General features: G+C 55.6%; 6 protein-coding genes across 6 annotated transcripts; 5 read left to right on the top strand and 1 right to left on the bottom strand.

Annotated features, from left to right (window-relative positions):
- Window positions 1–817: 817 nt before the first annotated feature.
- EV422DRAFT_505955 (uncharacterized protein) lies at window positions 818–2,803 on the top strand (the record flags this gene model as incomplete). The annotated part of the gene is given in 8 exon segments (XM_053068522.1): window positions 818–928; window positions 948–1,345; window positions 1,388–1,633; window positions 1,674–1,723; window positions 1,744–1,753; window positions 1,792–1,939; window positions 1,978–2,226; window positions 2,273–2,803. 8 exon segments carry the CDS (start codon window positions 818–820, stop codon window positions 2,801–2,803), a joined length of 1,743 nt encoding a protein of 580 aa, XP_052926359.1.
- A 1,526-nt stretch (window positions 2,804–4,329) lies between these two features.
- On the top strand, window positions 4,330–9,136 carry EV422DRAFT_435696 (uncharacterized protein). Its single transcript, XM_053067207.1, has 3 exons — window positions 4,330–4,891; window positions 4,978–5,153; window positions 5,231–9,136. Exons 1-3 carry the CDS (start codon window positions 4,566–4,568, stop codon window positions 8,839–8,841), a joined length of 4,113 nt encoding a protein of 1,370 aa, XP_052926358.1. The 5' UTR covers window positions 4,330–4,565; the 3' UTR covers window positions 8,842–9,136.
- EV422DRAFT_527365 (ribonucleoprotein LSM domain-containing protein) lies at window positions 9,063–10,515 on the top strand. Its single transcript, XM_053070206.1, has 4 exons — window positions 9,063–9,143; window positions 9,640–9,704; window positions 9,858–9,940; window positions 10,019–10,515. Exons 1-4 carry the CDS (start codon window positions 9,112–9,114, stop codon window positions 10,067–10,069), a joined length of 231 nt encoding a protein of 76 aa, XP_052926357.1. The 5' UTR covers window positions 9,063–9,111; the 3' UTR covers window positions 10,070–10,515.
- Window positions 10,516–10,816: 301 nt separating this feature from the next.
- On the top strand, window positions 10,817–11,659 carry EV422DRAFT_556644 (uncharacterized protein). The gene has a single exon (XM_053071908.1). It carries the CDS (start codon window positions 11,135–11,137, stop codon window positions 11,438–11,440), a length of 306 nt encoding a protein of 101 aa, XP_052926356.1. The 5' UTR covers window positions 10,817–11,134; the 3' UTR covers window positions 11,441–11,659.
- A 30-nt stretch (window positions 11,660–11,689) lies between these two features.
- On the top strand, window positions 11,690–15,483 carry EV422DRAFT_435633 (kinase-like domain-containing protein). The gene is made up of 11 exons (XM_053067206.1): window positions 11,690–11,885; window positions 11,959–12,607; window positions 12,682–12,728; window positions 12,797–12,884; window positions 12,959–13,053; window positions 13,118–13,262; window positions 13,330–13,429; window positions 13,495–13,523; window positions 13,587–13,757; window positions 13,837–13,938; window positions 14,009–15,483. The coding sequence occupies exons 2-11, from the start codon at window positions 12,011–12,013 to the stop codon at window positions 15,230–15,232; spliced, it is 2,598 nt and encodes an 865-aa protein (XP_052926355.1). The 5' UTR covers window positions 11,690–11,885; window positions 11,959–12,010; the 3' UTR covers window positions 15,233–15,483.
- A 115-nt stretch (window positions 15,484–15,598) lies between these two features.
- On the bottom strand, window positions 15,599–16,723 carry EV422DRAFT_495650 (t-SNARE; the record flags this gene model as incomplete). Its single annotated transcript, XM_053067820.1, has 2 exons — window positions 15,599–16,100; window positions 16,137–16,723. 2 exons carry the CDS (start codon window positions 16,721–16,723, stop codon window positions 15,599–15,601), a joined length of 1,089 nt encoding a protein of 362 aa, XP_052926354.1.
- Between the last annotated feature and the right edge of the window lie 90 nt (window positions 16,724–16,813).

The following is a 16,813-nucleotide window of genomic DNA, read 5'->3' as shown; positions in this document are numbered from 1 at the left end:
CCTGAATACTGAAATGTGCAATCTGAGGCCACTTCTCCCATTGTGACGACAAAGGAAAAGGCAGCGGCGGCGGGAGAAAGGACGGCTCATATCTGGCGACAACGACCTGTTGAACCGCGGCAAGAAATATCCCCAAGGAATAAGCAGAGGAATGGCGTCTACATGGGGAACATCCCGACGATTTCGAACGAGAGGTGCATCGGGGAGTATTTTTCAACCGATGCAAGCTAGTTGTCGGATGACAAGAAGAGGGAGCGCATGAAGCAAAGCAAGGCAATGCGTGCAAGGTGGGATAAAGGCGTCGGGCATGGGTGTCAAGGAGAAGTTGATCAAGGATAGCAAAGAACATCGTGGCCCACGGACGATGAATTTGCCGGGGACGGAATAAAGCAGATTCTGCGAGTCTTCCCGTGACGTAGCTTAGCTTGTGCCAAGATGGTGATATGCCACCTATGCACATCGGTTGATCCACGTAGGTGCAACACCACAAGGCGATGGAAGTGGGTTGCGGAGAGGTTGCTTGGCCAAAAACGCTTGCTGCTATCCGCCGCCGACCTTGTCGTTCAGAACCCGATCGAATGGACAAGATGTGGCATACCAGAGTTATGAAGTGCCTGATGCACCTGGACGAGTCTACTGTTGGCCACATAGGAGGCGATGGACATGATCTTCTTCACCACTGTGCTGGAAGACATTGCGATCCGCCGCTGACTTACGATTCTGAGGGTCTCTCATATCGCGGTTTTGGGGGACGCGTTTTCCCAGGTAGCGATTTTAATTGTTTTTCTCATGTGTTTTGCTACGGACTTTTAACCGGATGTCTGTTTCTCTTGAGCTTCTCCACCAAGTAATGCTGGACGACCGCCCCCAGACAACAAGCACAAGCAGCGAGATGGGAAGCCAGGCCTGGACACTGATCCTCATCTCGGTGGGTTTATACACTGGAGAGTGATGGAAAACGACCCCTGCGACCGTATGAGCGAACGACGGTGACTGTGAGAGACGGAGGAGTGCCACAAGCGTTCCAGATGGCGGAGAAGAAGGACAGAAACCATTGCTTGGCAATAGTCAAGCCCGGCCGAGCCGCCTTGCGTGAAGCTTGGGATGAAGACAATAAAACAGAAGTCGAGGAGTCAGTCGGCCAAGTTTCTGGAAAGAAGACGGATGGAACCGATATGTTTGACGTGATCGCGCGCCGGCGAGTTCCCTCAGAATTGTCGAGGCCGTTAGAGCAGCAACTAGAGCAACTATGGCGAAAGGCCTTGCGCGGGTGGACGCACCAGATTCATGAGAGTGTCAATGGACCCCTGCGAGCGCCGTCGCTCCGGTTGAACCAAAGGACGCGGTGTGAACCGACCGCGCATTTTTGGTAGACCTCGATGAAAAGCGAACCATTGGCAACATTGCGGCGGTCTTCCGTGGGTATACGAACCTCCTCAATGTCATCTGCGCTAGCGCAGAGACCTGCAGGAAATTTCGGCCACCCGCAACAGGGAGGCACAGGTGATGAGGGGGGTTTCCGTGGTCCGGTGAGGACCCTGTCGCGGCTATTGGGTGAGGAAGTCACCCTCGCGCTTTTGCGGTGGGAGCCAGGGGCATTCACTCTGTTGAAGGAGGAGGCGGAGTTACCAACGTAAAATAATGATAAAATAAAAGATTCAACCAGAAGATAGAGAGCAAAGCTGGATTCCCAAGCGAGGTGTATTTGGTGTCGCCGTTCGAGGTACGTACGCATCCCGCAAGATGAAGGCAAGTGCGTGCCATGTTCTGAAATCTGGTTATCCGGTCTAGGACGCCAGTATGGCTTGTTGGCACGGAGATCTGGAAACACTACTCCCCTCGACCCTCCACCTCCTTCAACAGCATACATATCGAACGGTTATCCATCGACAAACAACGGCACTTGATCGGGCGCATGGGGAGCGAGTTTACCGTACCAGTCGGTTTCCTGGACGCTACGCCCTCCTTATCTGACAGGAGCCCAGTCAACCATTCAATGATCGATTCAAGGGGAAGGAACCTCAGAGGTATTCGGAGAGCTTTGCGCTGCTCGGGATAGTGTCGGATGTGAAGGGCGGTGATCGATTGCGGCCGAAGCGGATTGTCAGCATCGGTTCATCAGATATGCAGGGCATCAACTTGTACATCAACTTCCAGCACCAACCGTATCCGCCTCCAACTCTGATCGTCGCCATCTACGAGTGGTCCAAGCTGTTCGGAAGGGCGGTTTTTTTTGATCAACATATCCTACTTGCATATACATCTGGAGCAGAATGCCCGTAAGAAGGTGAACCTCCCACTCGCGTCGTCGGAGCGGCCTGACTGGAAAGTTATGATTGGAAACGCAAGGGTTATGAGCATCGGCAAGATCCCGTGCAAGGAGACGAGGAAGCGCTGGTATGCAAGAATGTCTCTCCCGCCGGCACTGGGGCGATTAAGGTCGTCGTATACATATCAGAACCATGCGTCACTGATGATCGAGGTCATGGACGGTATTCAGCGCATCAACTTTGCTGGTGACGACCACGCACACGACTGTAGTCTACGGTCTTTGGATGCTTTTGGCCTGTACATGCCGAAATTGGCGGGATCCCACTATGGGCAGGCTCCACCAACGTGGACTGCTGCCATAAGCTATGACACCCATCTGGAAGAAAACACTGATATTTACCTCGCTCGCATCGACTCCGATGCGCGGCGCGCGACACCTGTGCCGACCTGCTTGGACCGATCAGTATACAAACTCAGCCTGTTACGATCTTTCGTACCGTGTCACCGGATGGAAGGAGGCTGTCGATGGTGAAAATCAAATGAATAAGCGTGTTTAGCGTTTCTGTTGGACCGATTTCTTTGTGTGTGGAAGGATCCAACCCGCGAATCAGCACACTGGGTTGAGAATCGTCATGACACTGGAGGAGGAGTATTCCAGCATGCGCGACTTGTCCCGGTGTATCATTCCACGGAGAGAAGTCTTGCACTTTTGAAAATCCAGAAACGACGGAACATGTTTTCATCTCGGGATCTGTGTATTTGCGGGTGGTTGGACGAGAGCAAACCCCGGCCGAGACACTCGATAAGCGACAGAAATGGAGGTGACCGTAAGCGATGCGAGCTGGAATGGGGTCGATGCACTGCAAGAATGAATGTATTCTGGGACAGAGACCTGGCCTTTTTCGCTTTCGAAAATGCCTCATGGCACCATCTTCTGTCTCCCTGCTTGGTTGAGCGTTGTATCCGTCCACGGGCAGATGTCTCCGCGTCTGAATGTGGGTAGTCAACGGCATAAACCGTCGAGTCCCTTCCAATATATATATCGCTGTTTCCAGTCGATGATAGTTCGCGCGGCCGGTACCGTCCAGGCCGTGACTAGAACGTAGAGCTTTGACAGTTTATTGACGGAGGTCACACGAAGCTCGCAGCGGAGTTACTAGCGATGATCTGAACCGTCTGAGGGTGGGAACGTTCATTCATACTATGTTTGATTTTCTTTCGCAATGCCGTATTTGCATGGGTTGGACTTTGCGTTAAAAAAGCTCGCCTTCTTCTCTCTTCGGACCTCACATCCAACAACTTTGGCCGTGTCGGATCATGATGATGGGCGAGAATGGTGTCAATATGAGTCAAAAGCGACGCGTGGGATCATTTCTCACGCTGTCATTTTCTTTCCCTTCAGAATTCACACCCCTCCCTCACTGGCTCCCAGCACCCATTGAGAACACACAAGACTGCTGCTGCGTATGTTCACACGATGCATTCTCTCGCCATTCTCTCTCTCTGGAATGCTCGTCGTCGTCGTCGTCGTCGCCGTCTTCCCTTCATGTGGAAGGCGAGGTACCCGCACAGTTCGAGTGTTCTGTCGATGCGAAAGACACTTGTAGGTGATAGGGGCGCGCAAAAACGCTTGCTCGCTGTGGTTGCCTTGACAAGAGGGCTATTCGCAACTCCCCCTCCGCGCTCGCCCCGCCGCCTTCTTGTTTTCCTTCCCGTCCGTGCATAAAGAGAAGAAGAGGCTGACCTGCGTATCCCTCCGGCCCCCGCACTTCCACTCCCTCCCACTTCGCAACCCTTCAGTCTGCACATGCAGCGGTACATGCACTACTGTACTCACTGACAATACCCGGTAGCCTTCGCCTTCCTGCCTTTTGGCAAGCGTACTACTTCACCACTAAACTCACCGTCACACTCGGTCCCGTCCCTCTTCTTTTGCGCCCCTCGCCGATTCATAGCGTCTCACCCTCCATCCCCACGCATACACCTCAACGCATTTCCCCGACACCGAGCAGCACGGCCCAGTTGCGTTCTAGCTGCCTCGGCAGTCGTTAGAAAGCCGCGCGTTCGTTCTTTCCACCATAATAGGAAAGCCATCGTTGAAGGCCACCTCCGCTTTTTCCCTTCAAATACTTTCTTCTTTTTTTTTCCCGTCGGCGTCAACTCCTTCGGCATCGTGCACACCTTCGCTCGAGCAGCCCCCTGCGCGTACAAGGCTCACCGGTGCCAAACGCTCTGCTCCCGTCCGCGGTCCATTCTCCCCTTCTCAAAGCACACTTACCACCGTCTGACCCAAGATGCCGTGGTACAAGCGAAAACCGGTGTCCCTATTGACGCTGCCGCCTGAGGTTGAGCGCACGAACCTGTTCCGTATTCATGGCCACCGCGGCGTTTATCAACAAGAAAACGCTCTATATGGTTCCCCGGCTTCCGGACCGCCTTCCAGGCCTCGCACACCGGCGCACGGCGGTTATCCCAACCATCCGGACCGTCCTCAGCAGTCTCAATCCCAGGAATCTGATCAGATGGACGAGTCGGAGCAGCCACAGCCCATGTATGGATTGCATGCCCAGACGGAAGTCTGGCAGATCAGATGTACCGGCGAGATCTTCACCAGTTACGAGTGAGTTCTGACATCCACACATCATAGACTGCTCATGGAAAACGATCATGAAGTTGACGCTAATTCGCACTCGTTTAATCTTCTAGAGACTATGTTGCGCGGTATGGCTTTCTCCGCAAGAGGCAGTTCACATGTGGAAAGACCGGAATATCGAATCTCACCTACGAGGAGGCGCTCGAGTCTGAGAGGCAAGCCGTAAAACGAATAGAAGAAAGTTTTCCGGAGGTCTGGCGTGCGCCTGCGATTCGGATGATCCATTACAGTGAGTTGATGATATCTTTCCTGGATCCTTCTTCTGCGCGACGTGGTTCTGATTTCTCTTTTCCCCAACCTCCCAAGGCACGGACAAACTCAACAACTTGATTGAGGACCTCTACGAACAGTTCGCGGGACATCTGTACATGTTCGAGCACGTGTACGTCAGTGTGGTTGGCACGCTCGCACTAGCCAAGATCCTCGGGGCCATGTCCCCACCAGACGCAAAACCATACCAGATCCTGGAAAACCTGGACGGTCCCTTCCCGACCGATAACTTTGAAATTCTCTACCGCGTGAACCTGGTGGACAAAAATGACGAGCTGCTTACCATCGAGGAGACGGAGGGTATACCCGTGGAGTACATTCTCCCTGTCGCACAACTGCGGCGCGATCGAGGGATCTTGGCCAAGCAGAGCTTCAAGAAATTCATCCGGGATGTCGCGACGAGGGATGTGTGGCCTGGTGCGCCATGGATCGTGCGGCCGGAGTTCCTGCAGGAGTATCGCGTCCCGGATGTCATGCCGCCGGCGGTTCGTGAGCTGCTCGACGAGAAGCGGAGGAAGTCTTTGGCTGATGCCAAGGCGCAGGCAGCCAAGAAGGACAGGGAGAAAGCCAAGAAGAAAGCGAAACGCGAGAGCGAAGCAGCCTTTCTCGAGGAAGGCGATGAGGGAGGTGAAGACGACAGCGGTCCGAAAGCAGGCGCAAAGAAGAAAGGGCGGCCACGCAAGAATCCCGAAGCCGAGGAGACATCGAGCGGAAAAAAGAAAGGCGGCCGTCCAAAGAAAGCGGCATCGCCTGAAGCTGCCCCAGTCCCACCGCCCAAGCCAGCCAAGCCGAAACGGAAACCGAAACCCAAGCCTCTGCGATTCCCTATGGATGATCTGGAGCTTCTTGCGCACGCTGATCAGCTCAAAGAACTGCCTGGATGGCCCACCGCCACGATTCCTGAACCGCAGACGGATTTCGGCGACGTTCCTCCGCCGTTGGTCGGGGATCTTATACAAGTGGTCAATTTCTTGAACATCTACTCTCGGCCATTAAACATGTTCCCGTTCACGGTCGCCGACTTCATATCCTCGCTATCGAGCACGACGTTGGATGGACCGAGTTCGCTCGTCAACGAGGCGTTTGCATGTCTTCTTCGCGTCGCTTGTAATGAGTACGGGTTCAAGGTAGGCGATATGGACACGCCTCCTGTCCACCCAGAGGCCAAGGCGGCCATCACTCTAGTTGCGGACGATCAATCCGCCGAGGGACTGTTACCGACAGTCACGCCGGAAACCCGCACGGCGATGGAGCAGTACGCAGCGACCTACAGCACCTTCACAGACGACGAGCGCGCAGCGCTTGACCAATGGTGGAAATGGGAGCCCGAGAAATGGAACCGCGAAGTCCCAACAGGCAAGCGCGGAGCCACAGCAGCAGCTCAGCAGCAGCTGAAAGAAGGCCCGTCGTTGTTGAGACTCAAAGCGTGGCAGATTGTGCTTGCGGGCGCGTTAAGGGACTGTGCGAGTATTGAAAGTGTACCGGACAAGTGGCCCATTCTTGCCAAGCTGCTGTGTGGGGAGCATCATGGGGAGGATGTGGAGGATGAGATGGAGATCGATGTTAAGGACGATGAGGACCCCGTGGTGGCCGCGGGAGATACGTCTGCAGCTATGGACATTGTGATTGATGATGATGAGACGCCTTCACCCGCCGCGACGGATCTGGGGACACCCGAGGTGGAAGACGGGACTGCGAGGCCGTTTGGATTGCGCAAACGCCGTCGACGCGAATATGACGACGATTACGAGGCTGGATCGGATTACCCGTCCAAGCGCGAGGGCGACCCGGCATCCAACACGGCGGCGGGTCGTGGCGCCCGCGCCCAGCACCGCGCACAGGTCAAGGGCGTAACCACCGAAGTTGGTTCCGTCCCTGCTCCCGCCTCGAAAGCCCGCGCCACGCCAACCGCGACTGCTTCGTCAACATCGGGTGCGGCAAGCAAGAAAAAGGGCAAATCCAAAAAAGCCAAACTGGCCTTCGACCGGCTAATCGACCACACCCAAACCGGCTTCTCCACCCGCCTCACCGCCGCACACCGCGTCCAACTCCTCACCTTCCTCGTCGACCACCTCGTCGGCACCTCTGACGTGATCCGCGACTACATCGATGAGTGCATCGAGTGTGCCAACGAGCTGCGGAAGGAGAAACGCGAGATTTGGAGGGAGAAGAGGGAGCTTGCGGCGCTTGTGGCGGAGTTTGAGAAGGTGGAGAGGGATGAGGCGGCGGCGGCGGCTTATAAGGAGGCTGTCAAGGAGGGGAGTCAGGGTGCGAATGGGGCGGAGGGTGTGGACATCACGGGTGGATCTCCGCCTGCGGAAACACACGAATCGGAACCGGGAGCTGGCGATGGAGAAAGTGTGGCCTTCAGCGTGTCTGCATCGCGGTCGTCGGATGCCGGGTCGGTGTCCTCGGGTGGCGATGATTCAGAAGGGAAAGGGAAAGGCAAGACGAATGGACGGAGTTGGGAGGACAAGGACGTCGATGTGGAAGAAGATTCAGAGGACGATCATAAGCGCCTGCTGACGTCTCGTCGGACTGGTGGGAGACACTCAACGGGAGCGTCCACCGCCAACTCCAAGCACCATAGCCCCTCTCCGCGGTCCTCTGGCCGCGGCGGTCGCCGACAAAGCGATTCCGGCGCCTCAGGCACGACAGCGACCGCCACAACCTCCCGCGTCGCGAAACTGCAAGCTGAACGTCTTCGCCAACAACACATCGACAACCTCCAACGCGCAGCCCAGGCCGCGCAACAAGCCGAACTGAAGAACGCGAAAAAAATCGCCCGCGAACGTAACCTCCAACGCAAATCCTTCCTCGACCGCGACGCCGACCTCGTCCTCCGCGACGTCGCGATCGATAACGCTATCCACCACTGCACAGCTGCCTCACGCATGGTCAAGTTTGCGACGGATAGGTACCATAATAGGTACTGGTTCTTTGACCAGCCGTTCTTTTATACTGCGCGACAGCTGCCGGAGCCGGCGATGTATAAGGCGATTGAGACGCTCCCCGGTGTGGCTGGTGCGGGAGGCGTGGGTCACCACCCGCCGCCGGTGTTTGTGCATGATCGGATATACGTTGAGTGTGTTGGGATTCAACCGCCCGGGCAAGCTGCCGACGGCGATGAGAAGAAGAACGCGACGGCAACGACAACGACACAACTGACGCCACGGGAACAAGATGTTGTGATCCAAGGCGTCACCCACGGCCGCTGGGGCTACTATTCCACCAAACGCGAAGTCGACACGCTCCTCGACGCCCTTGAAGTCCGCGGTGTGCGTGAGAAGGCACTCAAGGCCGCGCTCGAGGAGGAGGTGCTGGAAGTTTGGGAGGGTGTGGATGACGCAGGGAGTCACTCTGCACCTGTACCGCCGCTGGAGGCGACAGACGAGAATGGGGAAACGAAACCGGATGTGGGTGGAGCCGAGGTCTCGGTGGCCGGCACGACCAACGGTAAACCACGTAACCCGCGCAGCGGCCGCCGTCGATCCTCGGCCGCTGCGGCTGCGAATGCAAACAGCGCCACCACGGGGGAGGGCGAGCCGACTGTGAATGATCTTTGGGCGGAGAGTGTGCTGGGCTTGCCGGCGCCGGGGAGGGAGAAGGAGCCGACGGGGGTTTATGTTAATTGGTGGGCGGAGTAGACGGGATATTTTTTCTGTTGTGGGTGAGGGTGTGGTATAGTGCGAACATCCTGTGGCGATATATATCTTTTGCATTTCAAGGGATGGTTCATGAGGTAGAAGTGGACATTCATTTGAAAAACAAGGCGTGAATTCAATCATTTTGGAACTTCACGTGACTTGCACATCGAATTCAATTCCCGGTAAGACTCGCAGCTTATGGACGCACAGCTCACAGCGAATATCGTCTTCCCCACAGCTCCACACACAACAAACGGAACATCGCCCAAAATGTCCAAAGCACCGACCCCCGAACTCAAGAAGTACGTACCGCCTCACCCCCTGTAAAGTCTCTAGTCTCAAAATAGGGATCAGCAGCTGTTCCGGATTGGGAATGTGCGAGGCCCAGCTGGATAAACACCCACGGGTGAGATCGGTTGGTCAAGCGCAGGGGCACCGCATGGAAAGACGGGCTGATTGGGTGTAGTGCGCAAAATCGCGCTGGATGGGATTCTGGGACGTGATCAATATTCATGGAGGGGGGATTTGGGATGGGAAGGAGGGTGGATCAAGCGGGAGGATGGAAGCGGTATGCGAGGGATGTGTGTGGGGTAGGGGACGTGTGGATGGAGAGGAGCGGGAAATGGGGCCCGGGTACGAAGCTTCTTGAATGAGCGCCGGGAGTTAGCAACCATGGTGCATCGTCCCTCTTGAAAAGGCCGTCCAAAGCACAACAAGGAGAGGGGAGGCGGGACGGGTACTGAACTATAGCGTAACAGAGAAGCTGATTGGATTACTTACCGTATCTCTCCCCCATAGGTACATGGACAAGAGGTTGTTCATTCAACTTAACGGCGATAGGAAGGTTGAGGGTGTTTTGCGTGGTACGTGGTGAATGAGGGAGGATTGTTGTGGGGGGCGTCAAAAATATTTGTGAGATATTAGGGATGCGGGAAGGATTCTGCGATTGGGAAAGAGTGGCTTGGGGGTTGGTTTCGGTGGATGATTTGGACTCATTCTCGTCATTTCTCTTACAGGTTTCGATCCTTTCATGAACCTCGTCCTGGAAGAGACCGTCGAGAAGATCTCGGACACGGAGGAAAGGCAGATCGGCAGCGTCGTACGTATCTCCGTCGTATAAGCAAGCTTTTGCCATCATCCTCTGGCGAGGTTACTCAACCCTCATTCCCATCAATAGGTCATCCGCGGAAACTCGGTACTCGTCATGGAAGCGCTAGATAAAATATGAGGAAGCTCTGGCGTTCGCGCCGCTCGTACCCAGCCCAACTGCCCAAAGCATACAACAAACGACTGCCCGGGGGTTGTGGGCTGAACAACCTCTTTCCAGCAAATTCGGCCTCAGCCTGTTTAGCCATTTGGGACGGAAACCGGGCAGGAAAACAAATGCCGTGCGTGCCGGGCAAGGATTGGGGGATGCGGGGAACGAATTTGAAATCTGGGGTTGGAGGTGGATGTGACCTTGAGGCGGGGTGCCTTTGTAGCTGAGCATCGGGCGGGGCGTTGAGACGGGAGGAACCGATTTGACAGGAGTGTGAGGGTTTGTCTCGCTGGCAATCTCGCTCAATTCACCTGGAGGGAGACTCATCTGTATGCTATGCTTTTTGTCTATCTTATCTTGTATTCTTTTGTAAATATCAGGGGCCTATGATACTCTCTTTACACTCAGCGAAGGCATCTGAACTCATAACTTCTTGACCACGGCGGTTGGCCCCGGCCGATAGACGGCGCATGTGGCAGCTATAATACCATCCCACGTCGAGAGTGGGACCTCTAAAATCCAAGCACGTATACCGTGTCATGGATCACACAATACGTTATGTACCATACAGCATACCCAGAGAGGCTCTCATCAAGGAGTCTGGACCCACGCACGACCTCCTGGTCCTCCTGTTCCGGGAGTGATTTGCGGGCATGAAAGCAGGGAAGCCAGGGGTCGAGTGAGTAAGAGCGAACGCGTGGGTTGTTTGTGATGACATCCGAACAGACCCCTTTTCGCGCGTGGCATGGACGACGGACGGATGGCCCACTTATCCACAGCAGAAGCGGACTCCAATTGGCAGATATCTGCAGGTAGACGTCTGGGGAGCACATACAACACTGTCGCAGAGCCGTCAACGTCTACTCAGCATCCACCACCACTGAGTATCTAAACTCAGCCCTCCCACTCCCACTCAGACTTCCATTTTCCCACGCCGCATTTCCTTCTAACTGTCGTAACGCGTTTCGAAATTGGAAACCAGAACGACAACAACCCGTCCAGTACAATACCAGCATTAGCCTCTGGCCGCCGTTGATGACAAGAGTCGCCCCAGAACAGGCGGCTCAAGTAGCTGCGTCTCTCGCCCTCGCCCAGTCCGCCGCCGGCGGTTTGGATGCGAATACCGCGTCCACCTTACCATCCAGCGTTTCCTCTGGGAACCTCAAGCGTCAGCCAACAATGAGCAATACGAATTCGGCAAGGCCGTCTGTTGCGGCAGCGGCAGGGAGGCACAGCGTCGCGTCAGCGGGCTCTGATACGTCGAGTTTGGGGTTTGATAAGGCGGAGATGAAGAAGGCTGCTCAGGTGAGGCGCCGCGGGCGGAGTGATTCAGGGCGCTAGCGAAGCGAGCGACTGCGACAAGCGGAGCGAGGCGCAAGGATGTTTGAAGTAGGCGAGCCATAGGCGAGCCTTGGTTTGGTCTGGGAGACCGAGCGTTACCGCCTTCCACCAGACCGAACGCCTTCGCGAGCGACAGCGAGCGCGAGGGCCAAAGGGCGCAATACTCCCCTAACCAGGGCTCTTGGCGAGCCCTCAGCGAGCGTCAGATCTTTTGCGAGCGAAGCGAGCACCACATGTTCAACCATCGTTTTACCATCCGCCGATCGATCACATCATTCAACCATCGGCCCATCCAACCAAGAGTTGCGTCTGACTGACTTCAACAAAATTCATAGCAATCGGAAAACCAACAAGCAGCCGTAGCTTTCATAGAGTCGACGCTTGGACGAAAACTACCCGACGAAAGTCTTTGGGCGTCGCTGAGAAATGGCGTGATTTTGTGCGAGTAAGTGCCACCCAAGGTTGTTCAGATGTCACATCGCCCGGATACACCTGTGCTCACTTACGTTTACATCTAGGTTAATAAATAAGCTGAGACCAGGGACGATACCCATTATCAGCACTCGAAACATGCCCTTTCTGCAGATGGAAAACATTAATCGCTTTCTGACTGCAGCCCAAACTCTCGGTTTGAAGGGCCACGAAATTTTCCAGACGGTCGACTTGTTCGAAGGCAAAGAGATGCAGTCGGTCATCACCACGATCCTAACCATCGCGCGGGTCATCGCTGGAGCGCCGTTGAAGGCCCGCCCGCCAGACGATTTGAACCCATACCGCGACAATGTCATCATTCACGACGCCTCACCTCTGCCAACGAACCAAGCATCACCCTCCATCGCGCCCACCCTGCCCCCGAAATCACCGCCAACGCACGCGCCATTCCTGCAAATCAAATCCGCCTCCGCATCCAGCTTCACCACCCCGCCGCCGGCTTCCGAAAGCGGGACCGAGAAAGGCGGGAATAGTGGACGGTCGAGCATGGACAGCAGGGGTGGGGCCAGTCCGACGCCCGTGAAATCGTCAGGGGCCCCACGGTTAAAGAAATCGGAGTCGGAGCTGGGGATGAAGGTTTCGAGAAGGAGGACGGAGTCGCCTCATCGGTCTGCGAGGCCGTCGACGAGTGGAAGTGTGAGGAGTATGAAGGAAAAGACCGTTGTCGGGAACTATGTACGTTTTCGTTGGAGGTGACGAATGTTGAGAGTATGATGAGCACTGGGAATTGACTTGGTCTGAATTGACAGCAATTGGGCAGCGGGATAGGGAAGGGACAATTCGGGGCCGTATACCAGTGAGTGGGAGTCTCGCATTTCTCGTCCTCCCAAAGAATAAGGATATTCAGTATGCCCTTCTCATCAGAGCGCTGAATATGGAAACGGGGCAAGTGGCGGCCATCAAACGCATCCCGTTAGCCGATCGGAAAGAACAGGGTGTCACAGATCTGATGGTACGTGCGCATATGCGCACATCAATGGTTCCATCCGTCCTCGGCGCTCATGAAGATCGCCCTCCCCCTCATAGCAAGAAGTCGAGCTCCTCAAATCTCTAACACATACCAACATCGTCAAATACCTCGGCTTCCTACTGGACGAAAACTACCTCAACATCATTTTAGAGTGGGTTCCCCTCCTTACCTGCTTAGCGTCCATGGCAAGAGTACTGAATTTACTACCGCTTTAGATATATGGAGTGCGGGTCACTCCAGAGCGTGATGAAGAAATACAACCTACTGATCCCAGAAAAGCTCGCTGCGGTCTATTCGGAGGATATACTCAGAGGCCTGACGTATCTGCACGCTCAGGGCGTCGTGCATTGTGACTTGAAGGTGTGCTTGGGCTTTTGACAGGCAACCAAACGCTTTCGAGTGCTCATGGCGGAATCGGGTCATTTAGTGCGCGAATATTTTGACGACGAAGGACTCGACTGTGAAGTTGAGCGATTTTGGCGTGAGCAAGGTCTTGAATGGTGTTGGCGAGGACGAGGGCGCGATTGGTATGTTGTGTCGTCGAGCGCTTCCCGTGCATCTTTTCTCACCATCGGATATTGTTCACTTGCAGCGGGAACACCGTATTGGATGGCACCTGAGGTACGACTCCTAGGCATTCACATTGAATACACTTTTTTGTACTGAACATAGCACGAAAATTAGATCATCGAATTGAAAGGCGCATCGACTGCATCCGACATATGGAGCTTGGGATGTACCATCATCGAGATGGTGACCGGCAAACCGCCTTATCTCGACCTCAAGAACCCGATGACCGCCTTGTTCCGGATCGTGGAGGACGACGCGCCGCCGCTGCCGGAGGATATTTCGCAGGTGAGAGATGGGGACAGAGCAAGAGTGGGAAAGGCGTGATCTGAAAGGAGTGCCTTACCTGGGCTTGTCAATGGGATAGGAACTGCGGGACTTTTTCGGATGTTGCTTCCAGAGAGATATCACGAAACGGGCGAGCGCGAGTCAGTTGTTGCAGCATGAGTGGATACAGAAGAAGTATAAGGTACAGACTGCACACGGGTTATTTTCTAGGCATTTTTTGCGAATCTCACCATTTGATGGCGGCGAAACAGGATGTTCGCACAGCAGAGGAAAGCCTCAAACTCCTCGAAGTCGGCGCGCAGCTTATACAGGAAAATGCAAAAGACCACCCCCCTCCCACCATCACTTCACCGAGCGAATCCTCAACTCACAGCGCCTCGGCGGGCAGCACCGCAACACCGTCCTCCCCCTCTAGCGCGTCCTCCCTTCCCCCCGCCCGACTCTTCGAAGCCGTGCTGGACGCCCCACTGTCCACCATCCCAACAGATACTATCCCCTCCACGTCGTCCAGGTCGTCCCTATCAGACACGTCCTCCGCCGCGTCGTGGCGTCCTCCTCCCGGCCCGTCACCCGCGTTGGCACGGGTGGCGACACTGGACCGCCATGCGAAACAGCTTAGCGTGAAGGAAGAAGTGCAGGAGGAGTATGATGAGGAGCAAACGGGTAGCGCGGTGGACAAGAGCGCCGGGTCTGTAGGAGCTGCCGATCGGGAAGCCACGCCCGGGGTCGGATCGCAAACATTGTCGACGCTCGACGGTACCACCGCGGCCAACACCCCCGGCGAACCGTCGTTGACCACCTTGACGAGAAGTAGCTCGAGGGTTCTGAATGAGATTGGGTTACAACAGATGGAGGAGACAGCCAATGCGCTTGCGGCTGATATCGACGACAACACACCCGCTGCGGCGGCGTCACAATCACAACGCACGCAGCAGCAGCAGCAGCAGTCGAACGCCCCGCCAACCCCGCCCTCGACGCAGAGTAAACGCTCCAGTCTGAAATCCAAATCCAAAGAACAGCTTAAAGACCCGGCTGCGGATGAAGACGAGGAAACAGCGCCGGTGCCGACACAAGAACTCGCAGTCAAACCCCTCAAAGCCCGCTTCATTACCCCACCCTCCATCTCCACCGACACCCACCACCTCCCAAAAGCACCGCCACCCGCGACCGCCCCACCCACCATCGCACCCTCCCTCCCCACCACCACAACCACCGCTTCCAAATCCTCAAAACCACCACCACCAACCTCAGCAAAACGCCGCGCCTCATCCGCCTCCTCTCCGAAAGAAGAGAAGGAGAAAGATAAAGGCCTGGGAACGAATACGTCGGCGGCGGCGCTGCATAGTTTTTTGTTGAAGAGTAAGAGGAAGAGCTTTGCGGGGAGTAGTTCGAGTGGGAAGGAGAGGGAGCGGGAGCGGGAGCGGGAACGAGACGGGAGGGAGGGACAGGGGGACAAGGACTGTTTGATCATGTGATGTGGGGACTGTGTGGGAACCGCGGGGATGCTTTTGGGCGGCGCGGGAGGGATGAGGGTTGTGCTTTTGTGTCTTGTTCATGTGTGTGGCGTTGTTTGTTCGTCGGTCGTTTGTTGGGTGTGCCTTTCCCCCCCTCCCCACCTGTTTTTCTACCTTCCATATACACTGTATCATATTTTCGTTTTCACCCCGCTTCGTTCGTTTGCGCAAAATGACAGAACAGATTCGAAAACATAACACGGTCCCTCGGCGGTACGATGTTTGGGCTCTCGGAGTCCGGAGGTATATATTATTTGGGATGAGATGTATGAGGTCCAAGAAAGCGCGCCACTCGGCACAAGTCAACCCTCCTTCCCTCCCCCTTCCCTACGTAACCAGCACAAACATCATAAAAAACACAATCAACACCGCAAACACCTTCATCATCAACCAGCGATTACTACTGATCCCCTGGTAATATTTCAACAACTGACTATGAGCCCCCTCCACATTCATCTCGATATCCAGCACATTCTCATCGATCCGCTGCACCATTTCGCGCTGTGTGGCGACCATTGAGGCGAAATTCTGGTAGATCTGCCCGAGTTCCGCGATGGTGGATTCGATGGATTCGATGGCCTGCGAGCGTGATTCGATAAGTTCCATGTTGAGGGTGGATGAAGGGGCCGGGATGAGGGATTGTTGTTGGAGTTGTTGGTTGGAGGAGAGGTCGATGATGACTGCGCCGTCGCCGTTGGAGGGGGTTGTGGGGCGACGGGAGGGGTTGTACAGCGGGGAGGAGTCGAGCGGGGAGGCGCCCATGTTCATTATCCCGCCTTGTGGTGGTGGTCCGCCCATTATCCCGCCCCCGTTTGTAGCTGCTGCCCCGCTCCCTCCTCCTCCTGCGGCAGGCGTTAAAGGCGACGCGGCCGGGAAGGAGGAGTACTGATCCCTCCTATTCTTCTGCTCCTTCATATTCTCCGTCCGGATCTCGAGAATGTTCTTGAATTCGTTGGACGTGGAGGCGAGCTTGCTCTGCAATGAGGAGATGACGATCGTCGAGTGTTCGCGGACCTGTTTGTTGTTATTCGCTTGTGATGCGAGTGCCGTTGGACTACTCCCCGTATTCGCATTCCCGGCGTTCGGCCCGCCATGTTTCCGCATCCATCCCGACAACTGCGCAATCTGCTGGTTGATTTTGGCGATATCCTGCTTGATGATATATATCAGCTCGTTGATCTCGACAGGTCGGTCGTCGAAGAGTGTTTTGCGTTTGGCGAGACGGGCGAGTTTTTGGAGTTTTGTGACGGTGGAGTTGATGTCGCGGCCGATGGAGGCGGCGGCGCGCGCGAATTCGGACTTGGATTGGGGGGGTTGGGCGTGCCGGGGGGAGCGGGTGGGGGAGAGCAGGGCGTGTCGGTCGGCGGGCAGGATGCTGCCGGGGCCGCCGGACCGGGATTGGATGGACTCGACGGCGGAGAGGAATTCGGCTGTGCGGTCTTTTAGCGTCATTTCTGGGTCGTGAAAGTGGGTGGTGCGTTTCAGTGAAGTTTGCTGAGAGTGGATATGTGCCCAGGGTGGAGGCAGTAGAGACTCGTTGTG

This window comes from Fimicolochytrium jonesii (assembly GCF_025526975.1).
Source record: "Fimicolochytrium jonesii strain JEL569 chromosome Unknown EV422scaffold_9, whole genome shotgun sequence".
Lineage (NCBI taxonomy): Eukaryota > Fungi > Chytridiomycota > Chytridiomycetes > Spizellomycetales > Powellomycetaceae > Fimicolochytrium > Fimicolochytrium jonesii.
This window is presented reverse-complemented; position numbering and strand designations above follow the sequence as displayed.

What these genes read in the sequence shown, in the direction of transcription:
- EV422DRAFT_435696 (XM_053067207.1), top strand. Translation starts at nt 4,566, where the DNA reads ATGCCGTGGTACAAGCGAAAACCGGTGTCCCTATTGACGCTGCCGCCT. An exon ending in GAGATCTTCACCAGTTACGA is followed by an intron (nt 4,892 to 4,977) that starts GTGAGTTCTGAC and finishes TTAATCTTCTAG; the next exon opens with AGACTATGTTGCGCGGTATG. An exon ending in GATTCGGATGATCCATTACA is followed by an intron (nt 5,154 to 5,230) that starts GTGAGTTGATGA and finishes CAACCTCCCAAG; the next exon opens with GCACGGACAAACTCAACAAC.
- EV422DRAFT_435633 (XM_053067206.1), top strand. Translation starts at nt 12,011, where the DNA reads ATGCCCTTTCTGCAGATGGAAAACATTAATCGCTTTCTGACTGCAGCC. An exon ending in TCGTGCATTGTGACTTGAAG is followed by an intron (nt 13,263 to 13,329) that starts GTGTGCTTGGGC and finishes CGGGTCATTTAG; the next exon opens with TGCGCGAATATTTTGACGAC. An exon ending in GGATACAGAAGAAGTATAAG is followed by an intron (nt 13,939 to 14,008) that starts GTACAGACTGCA and finishes GCGGCGAAACAG; the next exon opens with GATGTTCGCACAGCAGAGGA.
- EV422DRAFT_556644 (XM_053071908.1), top strand. Translation starts at nt 11,135, where the DNA reads ATGACAAGAGTCGCCCCAGAACAGGCGGCTCAAGTAGCTGCGTCTCTC.
- EV422DRAFT_527365 (XM_053070206.1), top strand. Translation starts at nt 9,112, where the DNA reads ATGTCCAAAGCACCGACCCCCGAACTCAAGAA. An exon ending in CCGACCCCCGAACTCAAGAA is followed by an intron (nt 9,144 to 9,639) that starts GTACGTACCGCC and finishes TCTCCCCCATAG; the next exon opens with GTACATGGACAAGAGGTTGT. An exon ending in GGTTGAGGGTGTTTTGCGTG is followed by an intron (nt 9,705 to 9,857) that starts GTACGTGGTGAA and finishes TTTCTCTTACAG; the next exon opens with GTTTCGATCCTTTCATGAAC.